Raw genomic sequence first — 24,603 nt, forward strand, 5'->3', positions numbered from 1 at the left:
TACTACGATTCCCATAATGCTCCACGCCTCCCAGGATGTTGCGTCGGACCTCGGACCACTTCCGTTCGGCGACGTAGTTCCGCTTTGCCGGGCGCGCGGTGGACGGTCTGAAACGTAGAGCGCGGCTTTCGCTGGGGCTTCGCGTCTCCGGAGCCCAGCATGGCTTCCACACGACCCTCCTCCACGGCACAGGTCTCATTCTGGCAGGGAGCTCTGAGGGGGTGGGGGTCCCTGCGAAACAGGTCCGTTAGGGAACGGGCTACGGCAGTGGAGGGCCGAGGAGGAAGGCTGCTGTGTTTTCCTAATTCTTAAGTGCTTTCATCTGTTTCAGCTCGTTTTCACCTCTTACTACAGCCCCGAAATGTAAATATCTTTTCCGTCTGGTTCAGAAACGGAGCTCTGAAAGGGAGTAGAGTCTTGGCCAAGATTTATGACACTTTCCGAACTGTTGATTGTAACCAGGCCTCCTAACTTATCTACTGCTTCATGTCCGAAACGTTTGAAATGTGTGAACAGTAACTTTCTAACTTGTCCCCCGTACCATCGCTTTGGTTATTTCAGTTATCCTTGATACCCCTGTGATGAGCAGTAATTCTGGAAATTTTCGTAAAAGCCAAGAAGAGATTGCACCTGCTGCAACCGAATGAAATAAACATGTTCGAGAGAAAACCTTTGACAGAAAAATCAGCACGAGAAATTCACTAGTTTTATCCATCTCTTCCTATCTACAAAACTTAAGTGATTAAGAGACTGGAACCACTCTTAGCCTCCACCCCCAGATCAAGGAAGACACATTTTCACTGGTGCCTGGTTTGTCCTTTGTGTGGGAAAGAAATAGGTTTGAAGCTCTAAATAAGCTGCATTCTGCTGGGAAACCCAGTAGATTGCTAAGATTAAGCTTTAGGTTAATCTAGGTCTTTGTTTTAGCAGGCAACCAAAACTAAGGCACCAGATGACTTGGTGGCTCCTGTTGTGAAGAAACCACACATCTATTATGGAAGTTTGGAAGAGAAGGAGAGGGAGCGTCTGGCCAAAGGAGAATCTGGGCTTTTGGGAAAAGAAGGACTCAAAGCAGGAATTGAAGCAGGAAACATTAACATAACCTCTGGTAAGATGCAGATTGTGAGTTCATCTTCTTTACCTTTCGTGCTCAAATTTTCTGTAGTGATTACCTGCCTCAAATATCACTAGTTTATGTCCAAAAACTACAAATAATAAGCTTGCACCTATCGAAGTCCGTATTCTCTGCCTGCCTGACTTGGGATTATCATCCAGAGAACCTTTTTCTTAAACCTTTTATACAGTTTTTCTTCAGTGAATTGTTAGTAATTTTACTAGGAATTTATTCAGTGTGTATTTGGATTCAGTGATTTCCTTTGTCTTCTGGAATCTAGTGTAGTTCTGGCGTTAGCTTGAAGCTACTGTGTTTCCTAATATTCTCCTCTTTTTAGTTTTCCAACCGTTTTTCACCCAAAATGAAATTACCTCTTTTTAAAGTGATAGCCATCTTTATTTTGAAAGCAGTTATACAATAAAGAAATATATGAAGTAGAAAAACCTGTAATCTTTATTAATCGGGGCTATATCATTTCAAGAACTTAATAAAGCTATGAAAATACATTTTTTCCATAAATGAAACCACGATAAACAAATTGTTTTATAACCTGCATTTGTCATTCTGAATACTGTTAAATGGGCTTTCCTGATGGCTCAGTGGGTAAAGAATTCACCTGCAATGCAAGAGACACAGGAGACAAGGTGGGTTTGATCACTGGGTGGGGAAGATCCCCTGGAAGAGGAAATGGCAACCTACTCCAGTATTTCTTGCATGTAAAACCCCATGGACAGAGGGGTCTGGTGGGCTACAATCCACCAGGTCGCAAAGAGTTGGAAACAAGTAAGCCAATAAGTATACACACACTGTTGAGGGTATTTTTTCATGCCAGTAACCAGTAGTCTATTATATTTTATTTATTTTTTTATTTTTTTAGTCTACTATATTTTAAAAATAAAATCATTCATGTTTGTCATAAGAAATTCAGACAGTATGCTGCTGCTGCTAAGTCGCTTCAGTCGTGTCCAAATCTGTGTGACCCCATAGACGGCAGCCCACCAGGCTCCCCTGTCCCTGGGATTCTCTAGACAAGAACACTGGAGTGGGTTGCCATTTCCTTCTCCATCAGACAGTATAAAAAGACTTCCATGCAGATAGGACTTCTGTCAAGTTTCTCATCGACCCTCCCATACATTTTCTTTTCTATACACATGCACTTTTCATGAGTTTTAAACCTTTTATGTTATTTTAAACATGACGGCATCACGACTGTACTCACTTCTCATCCAAATGCTTGTTTTTTATGTGAGTTTTAAAACTAGCTACTAGATTATCCAAAAAGCCTTACAGTTAAGGCTTATCATTTTAATGGTAATTATTTCCAGTTTACTGTTACACTTGTTAGTGTTCCTATACTGAGACTGTTTCAGAGAGTAGCTTTGGCAGCTGTTAAAATAATGTTTCTATTTTGCCTTGGAGAGAAAGCCTAGTCAACTTGTAAAAGTGCTCTGTATTCGCATTGTCTCATGAAAGCTGTGTGTTTATGTACGTGTAAGTTGCCAAATGAAACAAGATCACTTGAACCAGTTTCTGGCCTTTAAAACCTCATTTAGTTTTCTGGTTTTGGCATACTTTAATAAACTGAGAAACTGTAAAGTTTCTTACAGATGAGTTAACTGTCCCTAGAGGCGTGCACTGGAGAAGGCAATGGCACCCCACTCCAGTACTCTTGCCTGGAAAATCCCATGGGCGGAGGAGCCTGGTAGGCTGCAGTCCATGGGGTCGCTAAGAGTCGGACACGACTGAGTGACTTCACTTTGACTTTTCACTTTCATGCATTGGAGAAGGAAATGGCAACCCACTCCAGTGTTCTTGCCTGGAGAATCCCAGGGGGAGTCTGGTGGGCTGCCGTCTGTGGGGTCGCACAGAGTCGGACACAACTGAAGCAACTTAGCAGCAGCAGCAGCAGCAGAGGCATGCAGACTCCAGTTGTAAGAACTTATTTCTCTCTCCCTAATTGAAGAAGATTGGTGATCATGCTGATATTGCCTGTTCTCTTTATAGGAGAAGTGTTTGAAATTGAAGAGCACATCAGTGAGAGACAGGCTGAAGTGTTAGCAGAGTTTGAGAGAAGGAAGCGAGCCCGGCAAATCAACGTTTCCACAGATGACTCAGAGGTCAAGGCTTGCCTTAGAGCTTTGGGGGAACCCATCACACTTTTTGGAGAAGGTCCTGCTGAAAGAAGAGAAAGGTACCCTTTCTAAGTACTTACTCTTTTTTAATCACAGGATTATAGTTCCAGATTTTAGTTGTTATTGTTGTTCAGTCACTAAGTCATGTCCGACTCTTTGTGACCCCATGAACCTCCCTGTCCTTCACTGTCTCCCGGAGCTTGCTCAGACTCATGTCCATTGAGTCGGTGACGCCATCCAACTGTCTCATCCTGTTGTCCTCTTCTGCTCTCAATCTTTCCCAGCATCAGGGTCTTTTCCAGTGAGTTGGCTCTTCCCATCAGGTGGCCAAAGTATTGGAGCCTCAGTTTTAGCATCAGTCCTTCCAATGAATTTTCAGGGTTGATTTCCTTTAGGATGGACTGGTTTGATCTCCTTGCTGTCCAAGGGACTCTCAAGAGTCTTCTCTGACCCCACAGTTCGAAAGCATCATTTCTTCAGTACTCTGCGTTCTTTACGGTCCACATCCATACATGACTACTGGAAAAACCATAACCTTGACAATATGGAACTTTTTCAGCCAAGTGATGTCTCTGCTTTTTAATACACTGTCTAGGTTTGTCATAGCTATTCTTCCAAGGAGCAAGTGTCTTTTAATTTCATGGCTGCAGTCACCATCCACATTGATTTTGAAGCCCAAGAAAACGAAATCTGACACTTTGCACTTTTTCCCTATCTATTTGCTATGAAGTGATTCAACCAGATGCCATGATGTTCATTTTTTGAATGTTGAATTTAAGCCAGCTTTTTCACTCTCCTCTTTCACTTTCATCAAGAGGCTCTTTAGTTCCTCTTCACTTTCTGCCATTATTTAGTTGGTATTTGTAGCTAAACTTTTAATAGAATGTCTCACATAATGTTGACAGAATATCTTAAGTTGTGTGAATATGGTTTAGTCCATAATCTAAGTCTTAGGCCAGTTTATTCTCCACTACCAATTTTTCTTTATAAACTGTGAAGAGGTTAACATGTTCCCTCCCTTTCCTCTCCTTAGTGTATAGTTTTGAGTTGGGTAAAATTTGTCACTGAACTCTGAAAATTTAAACAGCAAACACGTTTTTTGTCATTAACATAAAACATGATGGTAAGTGTTTTTTGGACATTATTGAAAAGAGGTACTTTCCTCAGATAATGCTATTCTTGTGATTCAGAAGTTCCAAAATCTCTCAGTGACAGGCTAGTCGTGTGCACTTATGAGGATGTGACCTGCCTGCCTCTTTAGGACTTGGGGCTTAACTATTCCTCACTTATTACATTTACCCTCTTAAGGCCCTTACCACTCTTCAGCCCAGTGCAGACTGACTGACCACTTCCACATTGAAATGGCTGTTCATTAAGGTCATCAGCTCATCTTTACTAAGAATAGCCCTAGTACACTGCCACCTATTCATCCTTCAAACGCTCCCTTTCCTTGGCTTCCATAAAACCCAATCCTCCTGTTTCTTTAGCTAATTCTTCTAAGCCTCGTTTTCCCCCTGTGTAACCTTTTTTTTTTTTTTTTCTGTGTAACCTTTATAAACTGCTGTTGTTTGTCCTTGTCCTACACCAACCATGAGGGATCAGGTCCGTTCCCATGGCATGGTTTATGTGGAGTTTCTATGGACTCCCATGGCATGGAGTCTCATGACTCCCAGGTCTCCGTAGCCTAGCTGTTCTATAGTCTCAAATTTGACATCTCTAAGTTGTTCAGTCACCAAGTCGTGTCCAACTCTTTGCAGCCCCAGGCACTGCAGCACGCCAGGCCTCCCTGTACCTCACCATCTCCTGGAGTTTGCCCAAGTTCATGTCCATTGAATTGATGATGCCATCCAACCATCTCATCCTCTGTTGCCCTCTTCTTCTGCTATCTTCGGTCTTTGCCAGCATCAGGGTCTCTTCCAGTTAGTTGGCTGTTTTCATCAGGTGGCCAGAGTATGGAGCTTCAGCTTTAACATCAGTCCTTCCAATGAATATTCAGGGTTAATTTCCTTTGGGATTGACTGGTTTGATCTCCTTGCTGTCCAAGGGACTCTCAAGAGCCTTCTCCAGCACCACAGTTCAAAAGCATCAGTTCTTGAGTGCTCTGCCTTCTTTATGGTCCATTTCTCACATGCATATGTGACTACTGGAAACACCATAGCTGTGACTGTACGGACCTTTTTAAGCTAAGTGATATCTCTGCTTTTTAATATACTGTCTGGGTTTATCGTTGCTTTCCTTCCAGGAAGCAGTCATCTTTAATTTCATGGCTGCAGTCACCATCCGCAGTGATTTTCTTCATCCTAAGAAGAGGAAATTTGTCTCTGCTTCCACCTTTTCCTCTTCTATTTGCCATGAAGTGTTAAGACCAGAGGCCATCTAATTAGATTTTTTAATATTGAGTTTCAAGCTGACTTTTTCACTCTCTCTTTCACCCTCATCAAGGTGCTCTTTAGTTCCTCCTCGCTTTCTGCCATTAGAGTGGTATCATCTGCATATCTGAAGTTGTTGATATTTCTCCCAGCAATCTTAATTCCAGCTTGTGAGTCATCCAGCCTGGCATTTCCATGATGTACTCTACGTATAAGTTAAATAAGCAGAATGACAGTATTCAGCCTTGTCATACTCCTTTCTTAATTTTGAACCAGTCATTTATTCCATATAAGGTTCTAACTGTTGTTTTCTTGACCCGCATATAGGTTTCTCAGGTGACAGGTAAGATGGTCTGGTATTCACATCTCTTTAAGAGTTTTTCACGGTTGTGATCCACATAGTCAAAGGCTTTTGCATAGTCGGTGAAATAGAAGTAGATGTTTTTCTGGAATTCCTTTGCTTTCTCTATGATCAGCGAGTGTTGGCGATTTGGTCTCTGGTTCCTCTGCCTTTTCTAAACCCAGCTTGTCCATCTGGAAGTTTCCTCTCAAGTACTGAAGCCTAGCTTAAAGGATTTTGAGCATAACCTTACTAGCATGGGAAGTAAGCGCAATTGTCTGGTAGTTTGAACATTCTTTAGTACTGTCCTTCTTAGGAATTAGGATGAAGATTGACCTTTTTCAGTTCTGTGGCCACTGCTGAGTTTTCCCAAATTTGCTGACATACTGAATGCAGCATCATTTAATAGCATCGTCTTTTAGGATTTGAAATAGCTCAACTGGAATTCCGTCACCTATGCTAGCTTTATTGGCAGCAGTGCTTCTGAAGGCCCTCATGATTTCACACTCATGATGTTTGGCTCTAGGTGAGTGACCACACCATCATGGCTATCCAGATCGTTAAGATCTTTTTGTACAGTTCATCTGTGTATTCTTGCCATCTCGTCTTGATCTCTTGTGCTTCTATTGGGTCTTTACTGTTTCTGTCCATTGTTGTGCCCATCTTTGCATGAAATGTTCCTTTGATAGCTCCAGTTTTCTTGAAGAGATCTCTAGTCTTTCCCGTCCTGTTTTCCGCTGTTTCTTCACATTGTTCTTTGACGAAGGCCCTCTCTTTCCTTGCTGTTCTCTGGAACTCTGCATTCAGTTGGGTATACCTTTCCCTCTCTCCCTTGCTTTTCACTTCTCTTCTTTCCTCAGCTATTCTTAAGACTTTGTCAGACAACCACTTTGCCTTCTTGCATGTCTTTTCCTTTGGGATGGTTTTAGTCAGTGCCTCCTTGTGTACGGTATTACGAACCTCTGTCCATAGTTCTTCAGACACTCTGTTTACCAGATCTAATCCCTTGAATCTATTTGTTACCTCCACTGTATGATCATGGAGGATTTGATTTAGGTCGTATCTGAATGCCTAGTGGTTTTCCGTGCTTGCTTTGGTTTAAGCCTGAATTCTGCTTTAAGGAGCTGATGATCTGAGCCACAGGTAGCTTCAGGTCTTGTTTTTGCTGAGTAGATAGAGCTGCTCCATTTTCGACTGCAAAGAATAAAATCAGTCTGGCGCTTGGTGGCGTCCACGTGTAAGTTGTCCCTTGTGCTGTTGGGAAAGGTGTTTACTGTGACCAGTGTGTTCTCTTGGCAGAATTCTGTTAGCCTTTGTCCTGCTTCATTTTGTACTCCAAGGCCAAATTTGCCTGTTACTCCAAGTATCTCTTGACTTGCTCCTTTTGCATTCCAATCCCCTGAGATTAAGAGAACATCTTTTTTTGGTGTTAGTTCTAGATGATCTTATAGGTCTTTATAGAACTGGTTAGCTTCAACTTCTTCAGCATCAATGGTTGGGGCTTAAACTTGGGTTACCGTGGTGTTGAATGGTTTGCCTTGGAAACGAACCGAGATCATTCTGTCATTTTTCAGATATTGCACTCAAGTACTGCATTTCGGACTCTTTTATTGACTATGATGGCTACTCCATTTCTTCTAAGGGATTCTTGCCCACTGTAGTAGATTTAATGGTCATCTGAATTACATTTGCCTATTCCCATCCATTTTAGTTCACTGATTCCTAAGATGTCGATGTTTATTCTTGCCATCTCCTGTTTGACCGCTTCCAATTTACCTTTATTCATGGACCTACGTTGAATGAAATTAAAAGACGCTTACTCCTTGGAAGAAAAGTTACGACCAACCTAAACAGCATATTAAAAAGCAGAGACATTCCTTTGCCAACAAAGGTCCATCTAGTCAAGGCTATGGTTTTTCCTGTGGTCATGTATGGATGTGAAAGTTGGACTGTGAAGAAGGCTGAGTGCCGAAGAATTGATGCTTTTGAACTGTGGTGTTAGAGAAGACTCTTGAGAGTCCCTTGGACTGCAAGGAGATCCAACCAGTCCATCCTAAAGGAGATCAGTCCTAGGTGTTCATTAGAAGGACTGATGCTGAAGCTGAAACTCCAATCCTTTGGCCACCTGATGTGAAGAGCTGACTCATTGGAAAAGACCCTGATGCTGGGAAAGATTGAGGGCAGAAGAAAGGGACGACAGAGGATGAGATGGTTGGATGGCATCACCGACTCAATGGACATGAGTTTGAGTAAACTCTGGGAGTTGATGATGGACAGGGAGGCCTGGCGTGCTGCAGTCCATGCGGTCACGACTGAGCAACTGAACTGAAGTTAACTGATGTTGAACTCATCTATTTCCCATCCTTTTCCTATTCTTGGAAATAACACAACCATTCACACAGTTTTCAGTTAAAAACCTGCGTCACCTTCTCTATAACCCATCAGCAAAATCTTGTTTATTCTACTTCTGAAATGTACCTCCAGCATGTCCTCTTTTCTCTCCCTCCACTAGTTTCACCTTTAGACTATTGTAATAATCCCAGATGTGCTGTATTAATTGTTTGCTTATCTATTTGCTTAACAAAAATCCTACAGTGTCTCTTACTAAACTTAGAGTAAAAAACTCCTAACATGCTCTTCATCCTTACCTTGTACCCCTCTTCCCGTTTACTAGACTTAGTAGCCATAATGATCCTCCTAGGATGCTCAAGCTTTTTTGTGTGTGTCTTTCGACTTAATTTTCCTTTTTTTGTTCCCCTCTCTCGCCTTTTATGTTGTGATTTAGTCGCTAAGTTGTGTCTAACTCTTGCGACCCTATGGACTGTAGCCTGCCAGGCTCCTCTGTCCACGGATTTTCTAAGCAAGAATAGTGGAGCTCTCGCCTTTTAGAGCTTTTCAGTTCTTTTGGTTTTAGCATAAATACCACCTCCTTAAAGAAGCCCTTCCTACCCTCTGCTCCCTGGTAAAGAGCCCAGACACTGTGCTCTGTCACGGTGTGTTACTTTGTCAATAGCCTCGCAAAGGATACACTTTTACCGTTTGTTGTTTGTGTCCCTTAGGTGACTGTCTGGAGTCTCCCCCGCCACCGTCCTATTCAGTCCATTAAGTCTCAAGTGGGAGGATACCACAGTATGCTGAGCTCCCTCCTTTGTTCTTCCCTCTTTATTCTCCATACTTTTCCAGGAGTCTTTCTCAAATGTGAATCCTGCTCACCCTGGCATTAGGAGCGCATTGTGGCCTGGCCCCTACTTAGATTCGCAGCCATTTCTCTCACTCAGCCTTTCCCAATACCCCATGCTCCAGCCATACTGAACTGTTTTGATTCCAGGCTCAACGTGCTTGCCTCTAGACCTTCACGTTTGTGGAACCCTCTGCCTTAGCTGTCCTTTCCGAACATTCTTGACCTTTGACCTGATTGATTGACGTCTCGGTTTAGAGAACATCTTCTCCATAGGGCCTTCCCTGATTCCCTCCAAGTCTAGGTTGTTTACTCAGGATTCCCCTTAGCACCCTGTGAAGTCAAGGGCTGTTTCTTAGTCATTTTTTATACTTAGCACGACAAGAGTATCCAACACGCTGAGTGAAGTAAGGTGAAAGTCCTACTTTACCTTACCTCAACTCTATTTAAATTCTGATCTTCTTTGTTACAGGTTAAGAAATATTCTCTCAGTGGTCGGTACTGATGCCTTAAAAAAGACCAAAAAAGATGATGAGAAATCAAAGAAGTCCAAAGAAGAGGTAAATACGTCCTTGGCTTCATAGTGTCAGCACGCAGGAGACAAGGGGCTAGTTCTCTCGTTTTCTGTTTTCAGAGCTTTACTTTGCCTCGGATGAGGGCCAGAGCAGGGGTTGGAGACTGCTGTTCAGGAATAGTTGTTGGCAGTTGTTTGTGGTTCCTTTGTAGATACAAACGGAAGTAAACGAGTTTCCCATTTCGGGAAAGAAGCACAGCATTCCTGGTTTCCCTTGTAAAAAGGAACCAGAAATCATCCAATAAGAACTGATAGAAAGAAGCACATCAGAAAACACATATACCTGATTTCATCATATTATACTGAACTAATTCACCTTTTTCCTGGGCAGTTACAGTAGGGAATTGATAGCTATGAAAGAGGCAGGGATGCTTCAGACTTGACATTTCTGCTCTTATTTAACTTTCAGTATCAGCAGACCTGGTACCATGAAGGACCACACAGCCTGAAGGTTGCTAGACTGTGGATTGCTAATTACTCACTGCCCAGGTGAGGAGAAACTTGAGAAGGGGGAAGAAGCATGCTTCTTATTTCCTCTCAGGGACTGAGAATCTGCTTTATAATGACTGTGGTTGTTAGTTGAAATTGAGTGATACAGAGACTTCTTTGGACCCTTGTTTCCAGCCTGTTTGCCCAGGGTAATGTTTTCCGTGTTACAGGGCAATGAAACGCTTAGAAGAGGCCCGTCTTCATAAAGAGATTCCTGAGACAACTAGAACCTCCCAGATGCAAGAGCTGCACAAATCTCTCCGAGTAAGACTCTCTCAGCGATTGCCCGATGTTTTAAAGATTTCTGCAGTATTTGTTATATGTTCTACCTTGGCCCGCCTCTAACAAATAAAAGGCAGCTGTATATCTTCCTTGCTTGCACTGTTGCTGCTTGGGAGGATCCATCAGTTAAGGTGGCAGGGAACCTACTGTACTTCGTACCAGGCAGAGGCCTGTGGTTCCTGTGCTTTACTTCTCCCTTTTAATATGTTAGACTGTACTTTAAATCTTGCCATGGCTTTCTGGTTTATTTTTAGCTGACAGAGAAGCTATTGACACAGACTGTAGATGACAGCATGGGGGAGTTCCAGATAAGCCTTGACTCCATTCATTCGTTCATTTGTAGAAGTGTCTCCTGACAAAAAAGGAGGGGTGGGGAATCTTAGGGTGGGTTAGAACTGGAAAGATTTTTTTTCTTTTTTTAATGGTGGAAAAGCCAAGAAAGTCTTGGGTTAGCATTTAATGATTCCTTGTTTGTCTGTTTTTTTAAGTCTTTGAATAATTTCTGCAGTCAGATTGGGGATGATCGGCCTATCTCCTACTGTCACTTTAGTCCCAATTCCAAAATGCTGGCCACAGCCTGTTGGTAAGTCCCCATTTTATGGTGTTCTGTTTTCTTTTCCCTGAATGGGGTTCTGGGGGAAAAGTCAACATTTGTTTTGGAAGGCCATTGCTTGGCTTCCCTGGTGGCTCGGCTGGTAAAGAATCCGCCTGCATTGTGGGAAACCTGTGTTCACTCCCTGGGTTGGGAAGATCCCCTGGAGAAGGGAAAGGCTACCCACTCCAGTATTGTGGCCTTGAGAATTCCATGGACTGTATAGTCCCTGGGGTCGCAAAGAGTTGGACGTGACTGAGCTACTTTCAAAAAAAATGTGAAAAATAAACAGAAGGCCTCTGCCATCCCATTTTCCTCTGCTGCCTCATGATCACATCAAACTAGAGGTGGTAACTCGTGCCCATTGTAGTTTGTGATAGGGCTTTCAGTTCGCATCTGTCAGTCACATTCTTGGCATTAGCATCATTTTGGGGCAGATATATTAATACAGGGAGTTTATAGACTAACTATACACACCTTGATACAGCTTTTCTTTTTTAGTTATATCACCTAAGCGAGATACTTCATACTTTTAGTTATGTGACCTAAGCAAGATACTTCTCTGTAAGCTTCAGTTTCTTTATCTGTAAAGCAAAGCAAATTACCGTTCTTGTGTTTATTCTGTTTTCTGTTTGCCATCGCATATGCAGAAAACTTTTAAGACGTGAAAACTTTGTTGTTTTGTTCTGTTCAGTCACTTAGTTGTTCTCGTGGGACATTGTCGTCTAGTGAGGGGCAGTCTTCCTTACATTGTACACACAGAAGCTACTTGACTAGGCAGAAATCAAGACCAATTCAGGAGAAAACCAAGGACCTATGTAGATTCGTCCACCTCTTCAAGCCTCAGCTGTCTTTATTATAAAGTAGAAATGACTCACTTTGCTGTGCAGCAGAAACTGACACAGCATTGTAAATCACCTGTACTCCGATTTAAAAAGTTAATTACCAGAAAATAAAACGAATACACAAGTAAAGTAGAAATGATCATTCCATCTTATGTACCTCACAAATCTAAGGATCATTTGAGATGATAGATATAAAAGTAATTTGTTGGAATTTTTTCAAAATAAAGCAGTTTTTATTTAAATACTTTGTAAGTAGTAATATGCTATTCATATTTAAGGAGATAGTATCATTATTAATATTACAGGTAGGTAACTTCATTTGTCCTACTTTGCCTAGAAATTGGTCCAAAAGCTAAGGAGAAGAGCAACTTGTGCTGTAATATTTACAGTCCAGTAGAGGCCTTTGTTTGCTTCAGACCTGGCTATAGCTTTCTTACATAACCCTCCAAGTGATAAGCCTTTTCTTTTTTGTCTGCCACTATAACGATTTTGGGGGGTAAGAAGAAATCGTCCTTTAGTAATGTTACCAAGATACCTTTTCCTTCCCAGACCAACCCTGGCTGAGATGCTTTCCTTTGTATTTGATAGGAGTGGGCTTTGCAAGCTCTGGTCTGTTCCCGATTGCAACCTCCTTCACACTCTTCGAGGTGGGTTAGACTCTTACCTAAATCTTGCTCTTTTTCCCAATTCAAACTCTATCAAGCAGTATAACTCTTAAAGCTCTACAGGACACTCAAACCCAGTACACACACGATTGATTCTTGATATGATCTGACTTGGTTTGGTTTTCTTTGACTGCAAGGCTGAATGATAATGACATCATATGCATATTTCTCTCTCATGTCCAGCCCTACTCTGGCATTTACAATCTAAAGCAAGAAACATTTTTTTGTGTGTTAAGCTTTTTTTTAATGTAATTTATATGTTAGTTTAAATTTTAAAAGTTCAATTTTTTAGTAGTTGAATAACTAATACTTTATAGGTTCATGTTTTCTGAAATGTGTATATATAATATTCCTCATTGTGTATATTTACACTTAAGTTATAACAGAACAGCAGCCCTTTAATTTCCATCTCTTACACTCCTTCAGGCCATAACACAAATGTGGGAGCGATCGTATTCCATCCCAAATCCACAGTCTCCTTGGACCAAAAAGACGTCAATCTGGCCTCTTGTGCTGCTGACGGTTCTGTGAAGCTGTGGAGCCTTGACAGGTGAATATTACTGCTCTGTCCGCACGGCAGTCACCGCAGTAAACAGTTGATTGGTTGGCCTTAGGGACCTAGAACTCTACCTTGGTTTTTGCCTCTAATATAGTGACCGCTGTTTCCTGGCTCCAGTTATTCTGGAACGATCCATTATACCTGCCATTGCAATAGATTGACATTGGACAAATGCGCTATTTGGTAGATTGACTGAAAATAATACTCCAGACAGCACATTGGTTCTTAGCAAACAGCCGCAGGGGAAGAAAGAAGGTTATGTCCAGCAGTATTGCCAAGGAAGTGATGTCTCCTCCCAATATTGTCATCCTTTACCTAAACCATATTTTCCAGTTACAACAGGCTTCTCTGTTTTAATGTGTTTGTGATTATTTATTGTTTTCCAAGAAATAGTTAGAAGCACCATGTTGCCTAAAAGACTTCTGAATTCAGTTGCTTAGTTTTCCTTCTTTGGCAAAGCACATGAGGCTTTTGTTCTAGGATTTTGTGAGGAGCTAATTAGTGTCTCCACTCTGCTAGATAGGATCTTAGCTGTGAGCACAGCAAGTTTTAATTGGCTTTGGTAATATGTAGCAATATTTGTTCCCCTAGGGCTTTGATTAGTTCTGTGTATCCACATTAATAGTGTTCCCTTCTTAATTGCCCTCTTTAGGGTTTGTGTTTATTTCCTTTCACTGGTGTTTCAGATCTTCTTTCTGCTGTTGCTGGTAGTAGAATTTAATGGCCACTGAAAGGAAACTAAGCCTCTGTTTAGGAGTTCTGCTTTCATGTGGATCCTTGAACAAGCTGAAGTTTGAGATAAAATTATCTATAATCCACTTGCACCAGAAATGTTTCATATTGCCCTGCATCTCTATCAAAGTATGTTTATTTCTAGAATCTCAGCAGTCCTTTGGTTCAGAGAAATTATTTTGCTTGTTAGGTTGAAGTATCTTTTATTTTTCTCTTAATCTTAAGTGGTGTAGAATTAAGAGTTTGTTGACAATGAATTGAAATAGAAGGACAATGCTTATTGAAGTGCTGTGGCATCTGCTTCTAGTTCATTGACTACACTGAAGCCTTGACTGTATGAATCACAACAAATTGTGGAAAATTCTGAAAGAGATGGGAATACCAGACCACTTGACCTGCCTCCTGTGAAACCTATATGCAGGTCAAGAAGCAACAGTTAGAACCAGACATGGAACAACAGACTGGTCAAAATTTGGAAAGGAGTACGTCAAGGCTGTATATTGTCACCCTGCTTATTTGACTTACCTGCAGAGTAAATCATGAGAAATGCCGGGCTGGATGAAGCACAAGCTGGAATCAAGATTGCCTGGAGAAATATTAATAACCTCAGATATGCAGATGACACCACCCTTATGGGAGAAAGCGAAGAGGAACTAAAGAGCCTCTTGATGAAAGATGAAAGAAGAGAGTGAAAAAGCTGGCTTAAAATTCACATTGAAAAAACTAAGATCATGGCATCTGGTCCCATCACTTCATGGCAAATAGATGGGGAAACAATGGAAACAGTGACAGACTTTATTTTGGGGGGGGGGATCCAAAATCACTGCAGATGGTGATTGCAGCCATGAAATTAAAAGACACTTGCCTCTTGGAAGAAAAGCAATAACAAACCTAGATAGCATATTAAAAAGCAGAGGCATTACTTTACTAACAGAGGTGCATATAAACAAAGCTGTGGTTTTTCCAGTAGTCATTTATGGATGTGAGATTGGACCAGAAAGAAGGCTGAGCTCCGAAGAACTGATGCTTTTGAACTGTGGTGTTGGAGAAGACTCTTGAGAATCCCTTGAACTGCAAGGAGATCAAATCAGTCAATCATAAAGGATATCAACCCTGAATATTCAGTGGAAGGACCGATGCTGAAGCTGAAGCTCCGGTACTTTGGCCACCTGATGAGAACTGACTCACTGGAAAATACCCTGATGCTGCAAAAGATTGAAAGCAGGAGGAGAAGGGGACGACAAAGGATGAGATGGTTGGATGGCATCACGGACTCAATGGACGTGAGTTTGAGCAAGCTCCAGGAGATGGTGAAGGACAGGGAGGCCTGGCGTGCTGCAGTCCATGGAGTTGCAAAGAGTAGCACACAGCTGAGCTACTGAACAACAAAAATGGGCAATGTTCACCTGTGGACATATGTAATAGTCCCAAAGCTTTTATAACCTTGGGAGGTGATTAGATTATCGTTGGCCCTAAAATTTTAACAGATTACAAGTTACAGTTTGGCCTGTCCACCCATGCAGAATGAGTGCCTGTGTGCTCAACAGTTAAAAAAAAATTCAGTGAATATTTGCATGAGTGTAAGATAGTTTACGTAGGATATTCGGTTCCTTTTCAGTGATGAGCCGGTGGCAGACATTGAAGGGCACACCGTGCGTGTGGCCCGTGTGACGTGGCATCCTTCGGGGCGCTTCTTGGGTACCACCTGGTAAGCCATCTTCTTGTTCTGTCTTCAAGTCATGTTTTCTTGGACTGCAATGAATCAGAATCACAAAAGACTATATGGTACAGTTAAGGCTAAGTGTATTGGCTTTAAATTGCAGTTAAGCTGAGATTTCGGTCACTAAATGCCAGAGAGCTCGAGTTTCCCTCTTCTCTTTCTTGGCCAATACTAGAAGTGCATTTTTTGATGGAGAGGGGCGGTGGGGTGGGCTATACGTTGTATTATAACTTCACTGCTTACAGATCAGTCTCTTTTCTTGGTTCTATAAATTCAGTGAGGCCAGAATCTATTAAAGAAGTTTTTGAGATACAATTTACGTGCAGTGGAATGGATTTAAGTGTATAATTTAGTCAGTCTTGACAAATGCATGCGTTCACATGACCCACATCCCTGTTGTTAGAGGTCCGAGGGAACAAAAAGCGCCCACCAAGCTGAGAAGTCCTTTTCTTTGGTTGCACTGAGGCTTCGTTGCTGCTGTGGGTACTCTGGTTGTGGTGAATGGGCGCTGCTTTTGTCGCAGTGCACACGCTTCTCACTGCAGTGGCTTCTCATGTTGCTGACTAAGCTCAGCCTCTAGGCACGCAGGCTTCAGTAGTTGCGTGCGTGGGTGGCCCACGTCATGTGGAATCATCCCGGCCCAGGGATTGAGCCCATGTCCCCTGCATTAGCAGGTGGATTCTTATCCACTGTACCACGAGGGATGTCCCCGAGAAGCATCTTGAGATGAATAATCAAGGTGGACAATTCCATCCATATAACCAGTGGATAAGTTTATTACAGGGTCACTTATAGGGTGGGATCTGGCAGTCAGCAGTCCTGAAGCATTCACAGCTGCAGTCTGCACCTTCAAGAAGCCATTGCAGCAGTTTTATAGTTAACCTAGGGTACGGGGGTCTGTGCTTGGAAGCAGGAAGTACATTCCTAAGTCAAGATTTATGAGTGGGTAACCAGTAGGTGCTGGGAATACACCAGCAAAGGTCTTCATTGTTTGACGACTAACAGAGCATGGAGGTCTCCTGGTCCTAATGGTTGTTAAACAATATCTATGAACTACTAGTAAAAGCCCTTGACAATAGAAAAGTGATTTACCACACAGTACAGTTCTGGGTGGGGTCAGCAGGAGGACAGGAAGAACTGTATGGGCCCAAGATGGCATCAATTATGCTCATAGCCATACACTTGTCGATAGAGAGAACACTTGCATCACCCCAGAAAGTTCCCCCGTGCCTTTCCCAGCCAACTCCCCTTTCCAAAACAACCCCTGCCCTGATTTCTGTCACCATAAATTAATTCTACGTGGTCATACCTTATAAACTCATTTGTGCCTGGGTTCTTTAACTCAGCACAACGTTTTTAAGACTCATTCCTGTCGTCGCGTGTATCGGTAGTCCCTTTTTATCGCTGAGAAACAGTCGGTTGCATAACTGCCAGTTTATGCATTCTCCCATTGGTGGACACTTGGGCTGTTTCCAGCTCTTGGCTGGTAAGAATAAAGCTACTGTACGTATCTTGTCCAGTACTTTTTGTGGACATATTTGTCTTTCCTTTCTCTTGAATGAATACCTTAGAATGCAATTGCAAGATTATAGGGTAGATGTATATTTAACTTTTAAAATTTCCAAGGGGTTTTCCGTAGTGCTGGTGTCATTCTGCATTCCCAGCATTCTAGTGTTGTTGTTTGTTTTTTTAACATCTTTGCAACATTTGGCATTGGCAGTCTCATCATTTTGACCAGTCTTGCAAGTATGTAGTGAAATCTCATGGTTTCAGTTTTTATTACTCTGATGACTCTTGGTGTTGAGTCATACGCTTATTGACCCTTTGTGTATTTTCTTTTGTTCAGTGTTCAGGTGCTTTACTCATTTTTTAATTGAGGATTTTTTGTTTGTTTTATCTTTTTTCCCATATGTATTACAGTTTTCTCATCATTTATTGAGATTTTCACTATTGAAATTTCTTTGGTGGCCGCATTGAAAATCATTTGACCGTGTGTATGTGGGCCTCTTTATATACTCTCTATTCTCTTATATTCTGTTGATTTACTTGTGATTGATTATATCCCCAACATTCAGTTTAGGACTCAGTAAATGCTCAGTGAATGGAAGGACATAACAGTGAAATTGGGGAAGAAAGTAGGTGACAGAGTCTTTGTTCTGGGCCATTCTAAGAGAATTCTGTTTTCTAAAATAGCCACTGAGATAGTTTTTTAGGCATGGGCAGTCCACAGTTTCCCATTTAGCACCCAAGACAGATACGCTTAGTTGTGGAGACATTATTTATGCCAGAAAAGAATTTGTTAATATGGTTGTATGAGTAGTTTCAGAAATATAACTTGAGCTCCAGCTATTTACAGCACTTGGTACATTGAAGCACTTTGTACACTTGTAATTTATAGCACTTTGTACACTTTGAGTATCTGCTGGTTAATTATTAGCTTGACTTTTTAAGCTATGACCGATCATGGCGCTTATGGGATTTGGAAGCTCAAGAGGAGATCCTGCATCAGGAGGGCCACAGCATGGGTGTGTATGACATTGCCTTCCATCAAGATGGCTCTTTGGCTGGCACTGGGTAAGGCTTCTTCCACACAGCTGGGGCAGCTCAGTCGTCTGACCTCTGACATCTGCCTGCTTCCAGAGGAAACTGGGTTCACAGTACTCATTCATGAACTGTTTTGTCAGGGGACTGGATGCATTTGGTCGAGTTTGGGACCTGCGCACAGGACGTTGTATCATGTTCCTAGAAGGTCACCTGAAGGAAATATATGGAATAAATTTCTCCCCCAATGGGTAAATAAGCTCACTGAATGAGGGGTGCACAGGCAGGGTTAGTGGCCAGAAAGTATTCTGTGTTTCTGACTTCCTCTCTGTCTGATCCACAGCTACCACATTGCAACTGGCAGTGGCGACAACACCTGCAAAGTGTGGGACCTCCGACAGCGACGTTGTGTCTACACCATTCCTGCCCATCAGAACTTAGTGACAGGTGTCAAGTTCGAGCGTAAGTCTTCCTTCTGTTGTAAGCCTAACTACAAGACAAACAGATTGCATTGGCATGAAATGCAGGCCAGGTGTTAGCTTAACTTGGAAGGGGAACATGAGAGAATTTGGACCCTGTTGAAGGAAGAAATGATCATTTCCTTCCCTCAACCACCCTTTCAGACAGAGCTCTGACTGCATGCCTCTTGTTGCTAGGAAGTAGAGAAGACTTCTGTGCATGATTTGCTTTCCAGGGAAGGTCCACGCACTTAGTTCTTAATATTATTTTGAATAGGTTGTGTATCAGGGAAAGAACCAAAAGACCCTAATAATGTTATTTGTTTCCCTAAGTCTGTCTGTAGTTGTTCTCTTTTTTGTAGAGGCCTAGTAAAAATGCAGATTGGAGGTTGGCGTTTTATGAATGCCAAAATAACATCTTTTTGAAAATAGTATACTCTAGTGGATTTTGGGACTTCCCAGGTGGCACAGCGGTAAAGAATCCACCTGCCAGTGCACGAGATGCAAGAGACGTGGATTTAATCCCTGGGTTGGGAAGATCCCCTGGAGGAGGAGATAGCAAGCCACTCCAGTATTCTTAATTGCTTTAGATTTTTTTTTTCCTTATGTGGCATGTGGGATCTTAATTTCCCAACCAGGGGTCAAACCCATGCCCCCTACAGTGGAGGCATAGAATCTTAACCACTGGACCACCAGGGAAGTAACCCACTCTAATATTCTTGCCTGGAAAATTCCATGGACAGAGGAGCCTGATGGGCTGCAGTCCATGGGGCCACAAAGAGTCGGCCACGACTGAGCACACACCCTGCAGATTTGGGTTCTGTTCTTTTTCTTACGCTCTTGAATATTTCAATTCCTGAAGTAATTCCTCTTCTCTTTTGTAGCTATCCATGGGAATTTCTTGCTCACTGGTGCCTATGATAACACAGCCAAGATCTGGACTCACCCAGGCTGGTCCCCTCTGAAGACTCTGGCCGGCCACGAAGGCAAAGTGATGGGCCTAGACATTTCTTCCGATGGGCAGCTCATAGCCACTTGCTCCTATGACAGGACCTTCAAGCTCTGGATGGCTGAATAGGCAGGACCATGGAAGAAGGACTCAATCTCCCTTTAGAGCCATTTTCAAAAGAAAGGAACTGATGTGTTTTGTTCTATCATGTACTTTGCCAATTACCATGTATATAGATCCTCAAAGAATCGAATTTCTGTCTCAGCTCCCACTTCAGGCAAGCAGCCCAATCCTTGGGTATTGGTCAACCCCTTCCATGGTTGAAAAATTTGTTTTCCTCTTCAAGCCCCTCCATGAACTTTGTAGACATTGTTTTTATTAATCTTTTGTTTGAATGCCCTCTTGCTTCCCTCAAAGCACTCAGGATTTTTACTTCTTGAAACCTGTCTTTCCGTTACATGGTACGTGTTTCAGGACTCCATGTGACCCGGAGAGCACGACGGCCGTGCTCTGCAGGAAGCCCTCAAGTAGAGAAGCGCGTCTCTCTGTGCGCTGGCTGAACAGCACCTGACAGAGGAGGGCCCTGAGCATGGAAGGTGAAGACGTGGGCCACAGCTGTGTCCTGGCTTCTGCAGCAGAGGTTCACCTCATCCTGTTGAGTTCACTTGGAATGCTAACTGCATCAGGAAGTCCAGAGCTGAGCATCTGCCTCTTCAGAAGATGTCTTCCATTTTGCTTTGAAGTTTGGCATCCTTTGTTACCCCAAAACTAGGCCACTGTGTCAAGATTCAATGAAATTTTTAGGAAGCAAACACGATGTCTCGACTGTGCAAGTTCTTTTCTGTTGGTTATTTATATGTATCCTTCATGTGGAGATAACTCTGGGGAAAAAAAAAATCCCTAATGGGTATTCCTAAACATAAACTTTTTTTCTTTATTGCACACTTGCTACAGAGTAAAATCCTATTTAAAAAACTGTCCTTTAAAGAATTATTTTTATAGTGAAGCCTTTCCTGAGTCCCAGCCATTGGTCCACAGAGATCCCTTTTTTTAAATTTGGGATATAACACATGATCTCAAGTATGGCTTATTCCAATTCCATCTCCTTAGTAAGCATTCTGTCAGTCATTTTTTTTAAAAATAGAGGGCTGTTGGATTGTAGGCCAGACTACCAGTGAGCTGTATCTGGACCCTCTAATTCTTATTCATCGGCCACGCAGCAGTTACCTTCTCTTTCCACCCCAGATATACAGCCACTGAACTCTGAATTCACAGATTCACACAAAAATAGAATTGGCAAGGATTGTGTATAGAAAATTGAAGGGGCTTATATGATGGCTTCTTGAACATTCAAAACACTTGTCCTTTGCTTCCCAGGGAGGCTGACAGTTACTCTTGTACAAACTATGAATGAGTGACATGTAGCTAAAGGGACTTTTTAGTCTGATTTCAGCTGCAACCAAGTAGGTGCGCATCCTGTGTGCCTCTGGAGGTTCTGTATTATCAGCTCTGCCTTCCGTTGTGCACTTCACTCTTTTCACTGTTTAACGGGCTCTATTTCCTCCATAGTTGTGGTGGTTTAGTTGCAAAGTTGTGTCCGACTCCTGCAACCCCATGGACTGTAGCCCAGCAGGCTCTTCTGTCCATGAGATTCTCCTGGCAAGAATACTGGAGTGGGTTACCATTTCCTCCACAGTTAAGCCATGAAGAATTGTTTTTTTCATAACTACCTTTGTACCTTAGTATATTAGCATGCAATTTTTAAATATAGTGTGTTCAAGATTTTCTCAAAGTGAAATTTTACTATCATTCAAACTTGTCTTCTTTTTGGGGGAATGGGGGGTTCCAAGTGATTTAGAAGTAGCAACTGAGTGAAAACATTTCATCTAAGCCTTTGGCAAAAGAAATGTGGAATATACATTTCCTCACTGGAAATATTGTTAGAAAGCCTTTGGCTGAGGAGCATACACTGAGTGTGGCATTTCATGATCATGGTGAGATAATCACACCGCCATCACTTAAGGGACACTTTGTCCAGATACCGCCAGGCCACACAGACATCTTGTTTAATTCTCAATCTCCTGAGCTAATTATTATTGCCTTTTTTACAAACAAAACTACAGTTCAAAGAAGTAACTTGCTCCAGATTACCTAATTAGTAAGTGGTAAAGTCTTGACTCTGACCTTATAAGAGGTTCATAGGACTTTAGTATGTTAGCAACACTGACCAGACCCAAAAAAAAAAAACACACCAGTCCAGTCAGCACGGCCTGTTCCCTGTACAAAGCCTGAACTTTTTAACCACTCTACCTTGTATTTATTTTTTACTTGCATTTATTTTTTTGGCAGCATTTATTCCCAGACCATTACGTTTTTTGTTTCTTCATTTTCTTCTGGGGTATGTTTTTCTTCTGTGCCACCTCCTCTTCCAGTTTAGAACAGTCTCCTTTTTCAGTGAGAATTTGTCCTTTTTTCAGCGTCGCAGGGACAGTGAGGATCGTCTCAGTGTGGCAGGGAGAGCTCCTGGATCGGGTGAACCCACCATGAGCTCTGTAAATCCTGCGCCCCCTCTCGGGGGCTTTGTTCACCTGGATGTGCTTGGTGGCCAGAGCATCTGAATCTAAGCCCTTCAGTTAGGCATTGCTCTCTGCGTCTTTGAGCATATACAGTAAAAACTCAGCCCTCTGGACCACCAACCCTGCATCCAGCTCCTTTTTGGCCTGAGCAGACCTACAAACTCTATCATTGTGATGACAGAATGGCATGGCACATGTTCTATAAAGGGACATCGTTCAGATACTTGGTGGCATTTCAAATATGCATACCCTAAATGGCCTGGGCCATTTCACAAGTGTTCTTAAAGTGAACATGGGGAGATTTTTGAACCTCTTGATTTGCATGATTTTCTGGGATTTCTGGGTCAACTGAATAGCAAACCATTTTTAGAAGTCACCTTCTTTCCCCTGGCCGGCACACGGAGGCTGCATGATGCCTGGAGTTAACTGGAAAAGACATGAACCAGCAGGAGTCTCAGAGCGCCGGCCGCCTTCCTCAAAAAGTTCGGGAAGCTGAGAGTCCCTGAATGGCTGGACACTGTCAAGCTGGCCAAGCATAAAGAGCTCACTCCCTACAATGAGAACTGATCCTACACACGAGCTGCTTCCATCGCACAGCACCTGTACCTCCAGGGGCGCTGGGCTTGGCCCCACGACCACGATCTCTGGAGGGGCATCAGAGGAATGGCATCATGCCCAGCCACTTCAGCAGAGGTTCCAAGAGTGTGGCCCATCAGGTCCTCCAAGCCCTGCAGGGCCTGAAAATGGGGGAAAAGGACCAAGATGGGGGCTGCAAACTGACATCTCAGGAAAAAGATCTGGACAGAATCACCAGACAGGTGGCAGCTGGCAACAAGCAGCATTAGGGCAAATGGTCCTGGGTTAATAAATTGCCTCATTCCTTAAAAAAAAAAAAAAAAGTCACCTCGGGTCACTTACTGGAAAAGCCTGTTCCACCGTTTATACCACATCACTGCATCTGTTACTCTGACTTCATGCCAAAGGGAGTTAATTTCATCACTTGTACCTGTGAACTTACAAGGAGCCTACAGTGTTACTCAACAGGAAACTATTTGTATTTTGGGTCAGATGGTGCTTTGTTCTGTAGAAATGTCTTCAGCATTGCAGCATGTCTTAGCATCCCTGACCTCTGAGTACCAACAGCCAGAAACAAAACTCACCCCTGCATTGGAGGACCAAAGATTTCTAAATGAGCTCTAGAAGGATGGCACTGCCCAGTGTTAGAACCATTAATATTAAATGTGAAAACAGAAGATGCTGCAGTGTTAACTATATAACCTTCCCTATTCCAGAATACTCAAAGCTGAGTCTTGCTTGGTGAATCAGTCACTCCAAGAATAGAGGTTCTGTTTTGACTGTAAGGCCTCCACCACATGCTAGCTGGGTGACCTTGAACAAGGTAGCTAAACTTGGGGAGCCTCAGTTTCATCTGTGAAATAGGGGTGAGACCTCCTGAACTCAGGAGCAGTCGGCCCTAGTACGGAGGCAGGTGTTCCTTCCTGAGCTTCCCCCAGCTCCTCTCTGTTCCTCATGGCTCTGAGAACGTGAGCTCATTGCCTAATTTATCCGCCACAAGGTTAAGAAGCAAGAATGTGTAAAGAAGTGAAGTCAGTGGGGAGAAGTGTGGAGTCCCAGCTTTAGGGTAATTACCTGATGGCGCAAATGGAGAGGTAGATGCTAGTCCCTTGGCAGGATATGAAGGCGGCTTTCCAATTTCGTAATGGAGAACTTTTCCTTCACAGTGGAGCTTAAGGCTTTGGTGTTGCTAAACATGAAGTCTGCATGTCTTGGCAATTTGGGACTATTTTATACATTAAGACCCATAAGAATTTATAGAAGCTGCTAAGTCGCTTCAGTCGTGTCCAACTCTGTGTGACCCCATAGACAGCAGCCCACCAGGCTCCCCCGTCCCTGGGATTCTCCAGGCAAGAACACTGGAGTGGGTTGCCATTTCCTTCTCCAATGCATGAAAGTGAAAAGTGAAAGTGAAGTCGCTCAGTCGTGTCCGATTATTAGTGACCTCATGGACTGCAGCCTACCAGGCTCCTCCATCCATGGGATTTTCCAGGCAAGAGTACTGGAGTGGGGTGCCATTGCCTTGTCCGTTATAGAAGCTACCTTCATGAAACTCACAAAATGTTATATAGAACAAATGAAATCAACTCAGTTTCTGGCCTCTGAAAGCTTAGTCTACAAATTCATCCCCCCAAAACCAAATGTTATTGTTTTGTGATGGTGTTCTAATTTGCTTTGAGGTCGTTTGAGACCTGAGTCACCAGGTAGCATTAAAACAGAAGTCAGGGTTTTAGATACTGCAGAGGTGGCCACTGGCAGTCAAGCGGCATCCAAATTGTATCCAGTTTTCCTTGGTCCCTGGATGCTGTCATACAAAATAAAAAGCAGGGTCCCCTGGCTGCGGTGCTTGGGCTGGGAGCTAAGGCTTTTACTCTGTCTGGAGTCTCTGCCTTACCTCTCTTTTGGCTGCACC

General features: G+C 42.8%; 1 protein-coding gene and 1 pseudogene across 8 annotated transcripts; both read left to right on the forward strand.

Annotated features, from left to right (window-relative positions):
- Positions 1–57: 57 nt before the first annotated feature.
- PRPF4 (pre-mRNA processing factor 4) lies at positions 58–20,519 on the forward strand. 8 transcript variants are annotated; one of them, XM_061426534.1, is made up of 14 exons: positions 58–192; positions 931–1,108; positions 3,119–3,305; positions 9,606–9,693; positions 10,117–10,196; positions 10,367–10,460; positions 10,967–11,061; positions 12,504–12,562; positions 13,007–13,130; positions 15,490–15,579; positions 16,938–17,077; positions 18,043–18,383; positions 18,476–18,594; positions 19,475–20,519. In XM_061426534.1, exons 1-14 carry the CDS (start codon positions 160–162, stop codon positions 19,509–19,511), a joined length of 1,665 nt encoding a protein of 554 aa, XP_061282518.1. In that variant the 5' UTR covers positions 58–159; the 3' UTR covers positions 19,512–20,519. The 8 variants fall into 8 exon arrangements, with proteins under 8 accessions (XP_061282518.1, XP_061282522.1, XP_061282519.1 ...); XM_061426538.1 differs by lacking the exon at positions 16,938–17,077 and having other exon boundaries at positions 18,043–18,165; positions 18,276–18,383; XM_061426535.1 differs by having other exon boundaries at positions 58–186; positions 928–1,108.
- LOC133253508 (small ribosomal subunit protein eS19-like) lies at positions 19,998–24,070 on the forward strand (annotated as a pseudogene).
- The last annotated feature ends 533 nt before the right edge of the window (positions 24,071–24,603 follow it).

The sequence above is a fragment of the Bos javanicus genome, chromosome 8 (assembly GCF_032452875.1).
Source record: "Bos javanicus breed banteng chromosome 8, ARS-OSU_banteng_1.0, whole genome shotgun sequence".
NCBI lineage: Eukaryota > Metazoa > Chordata > Mammalia > Artiodactyla > Bovidae > Bos > Bos javanicus.

Coding starts and splice junctions, on each gene's coding strand:
- PRPF4 (XM_061426534.1), top strand. CDS start 160: ATGGCTTCCACACGACCCTCCTCCACGGCACAG. Junction 193..930: donor GACCCTCCTCCACGGCACAG/GTCTCATTCTGG, acceptor TTGTTTTAGCAG/GCAACCAAAACTAAGGCACC. Junction 10,461..10,966: donor AGCTGCACAAATCTCTCCGA/GTAAGACTCTCT, acceptor TGTTTTTTTAAG/TCTTTGAATAATTTCTGCAG.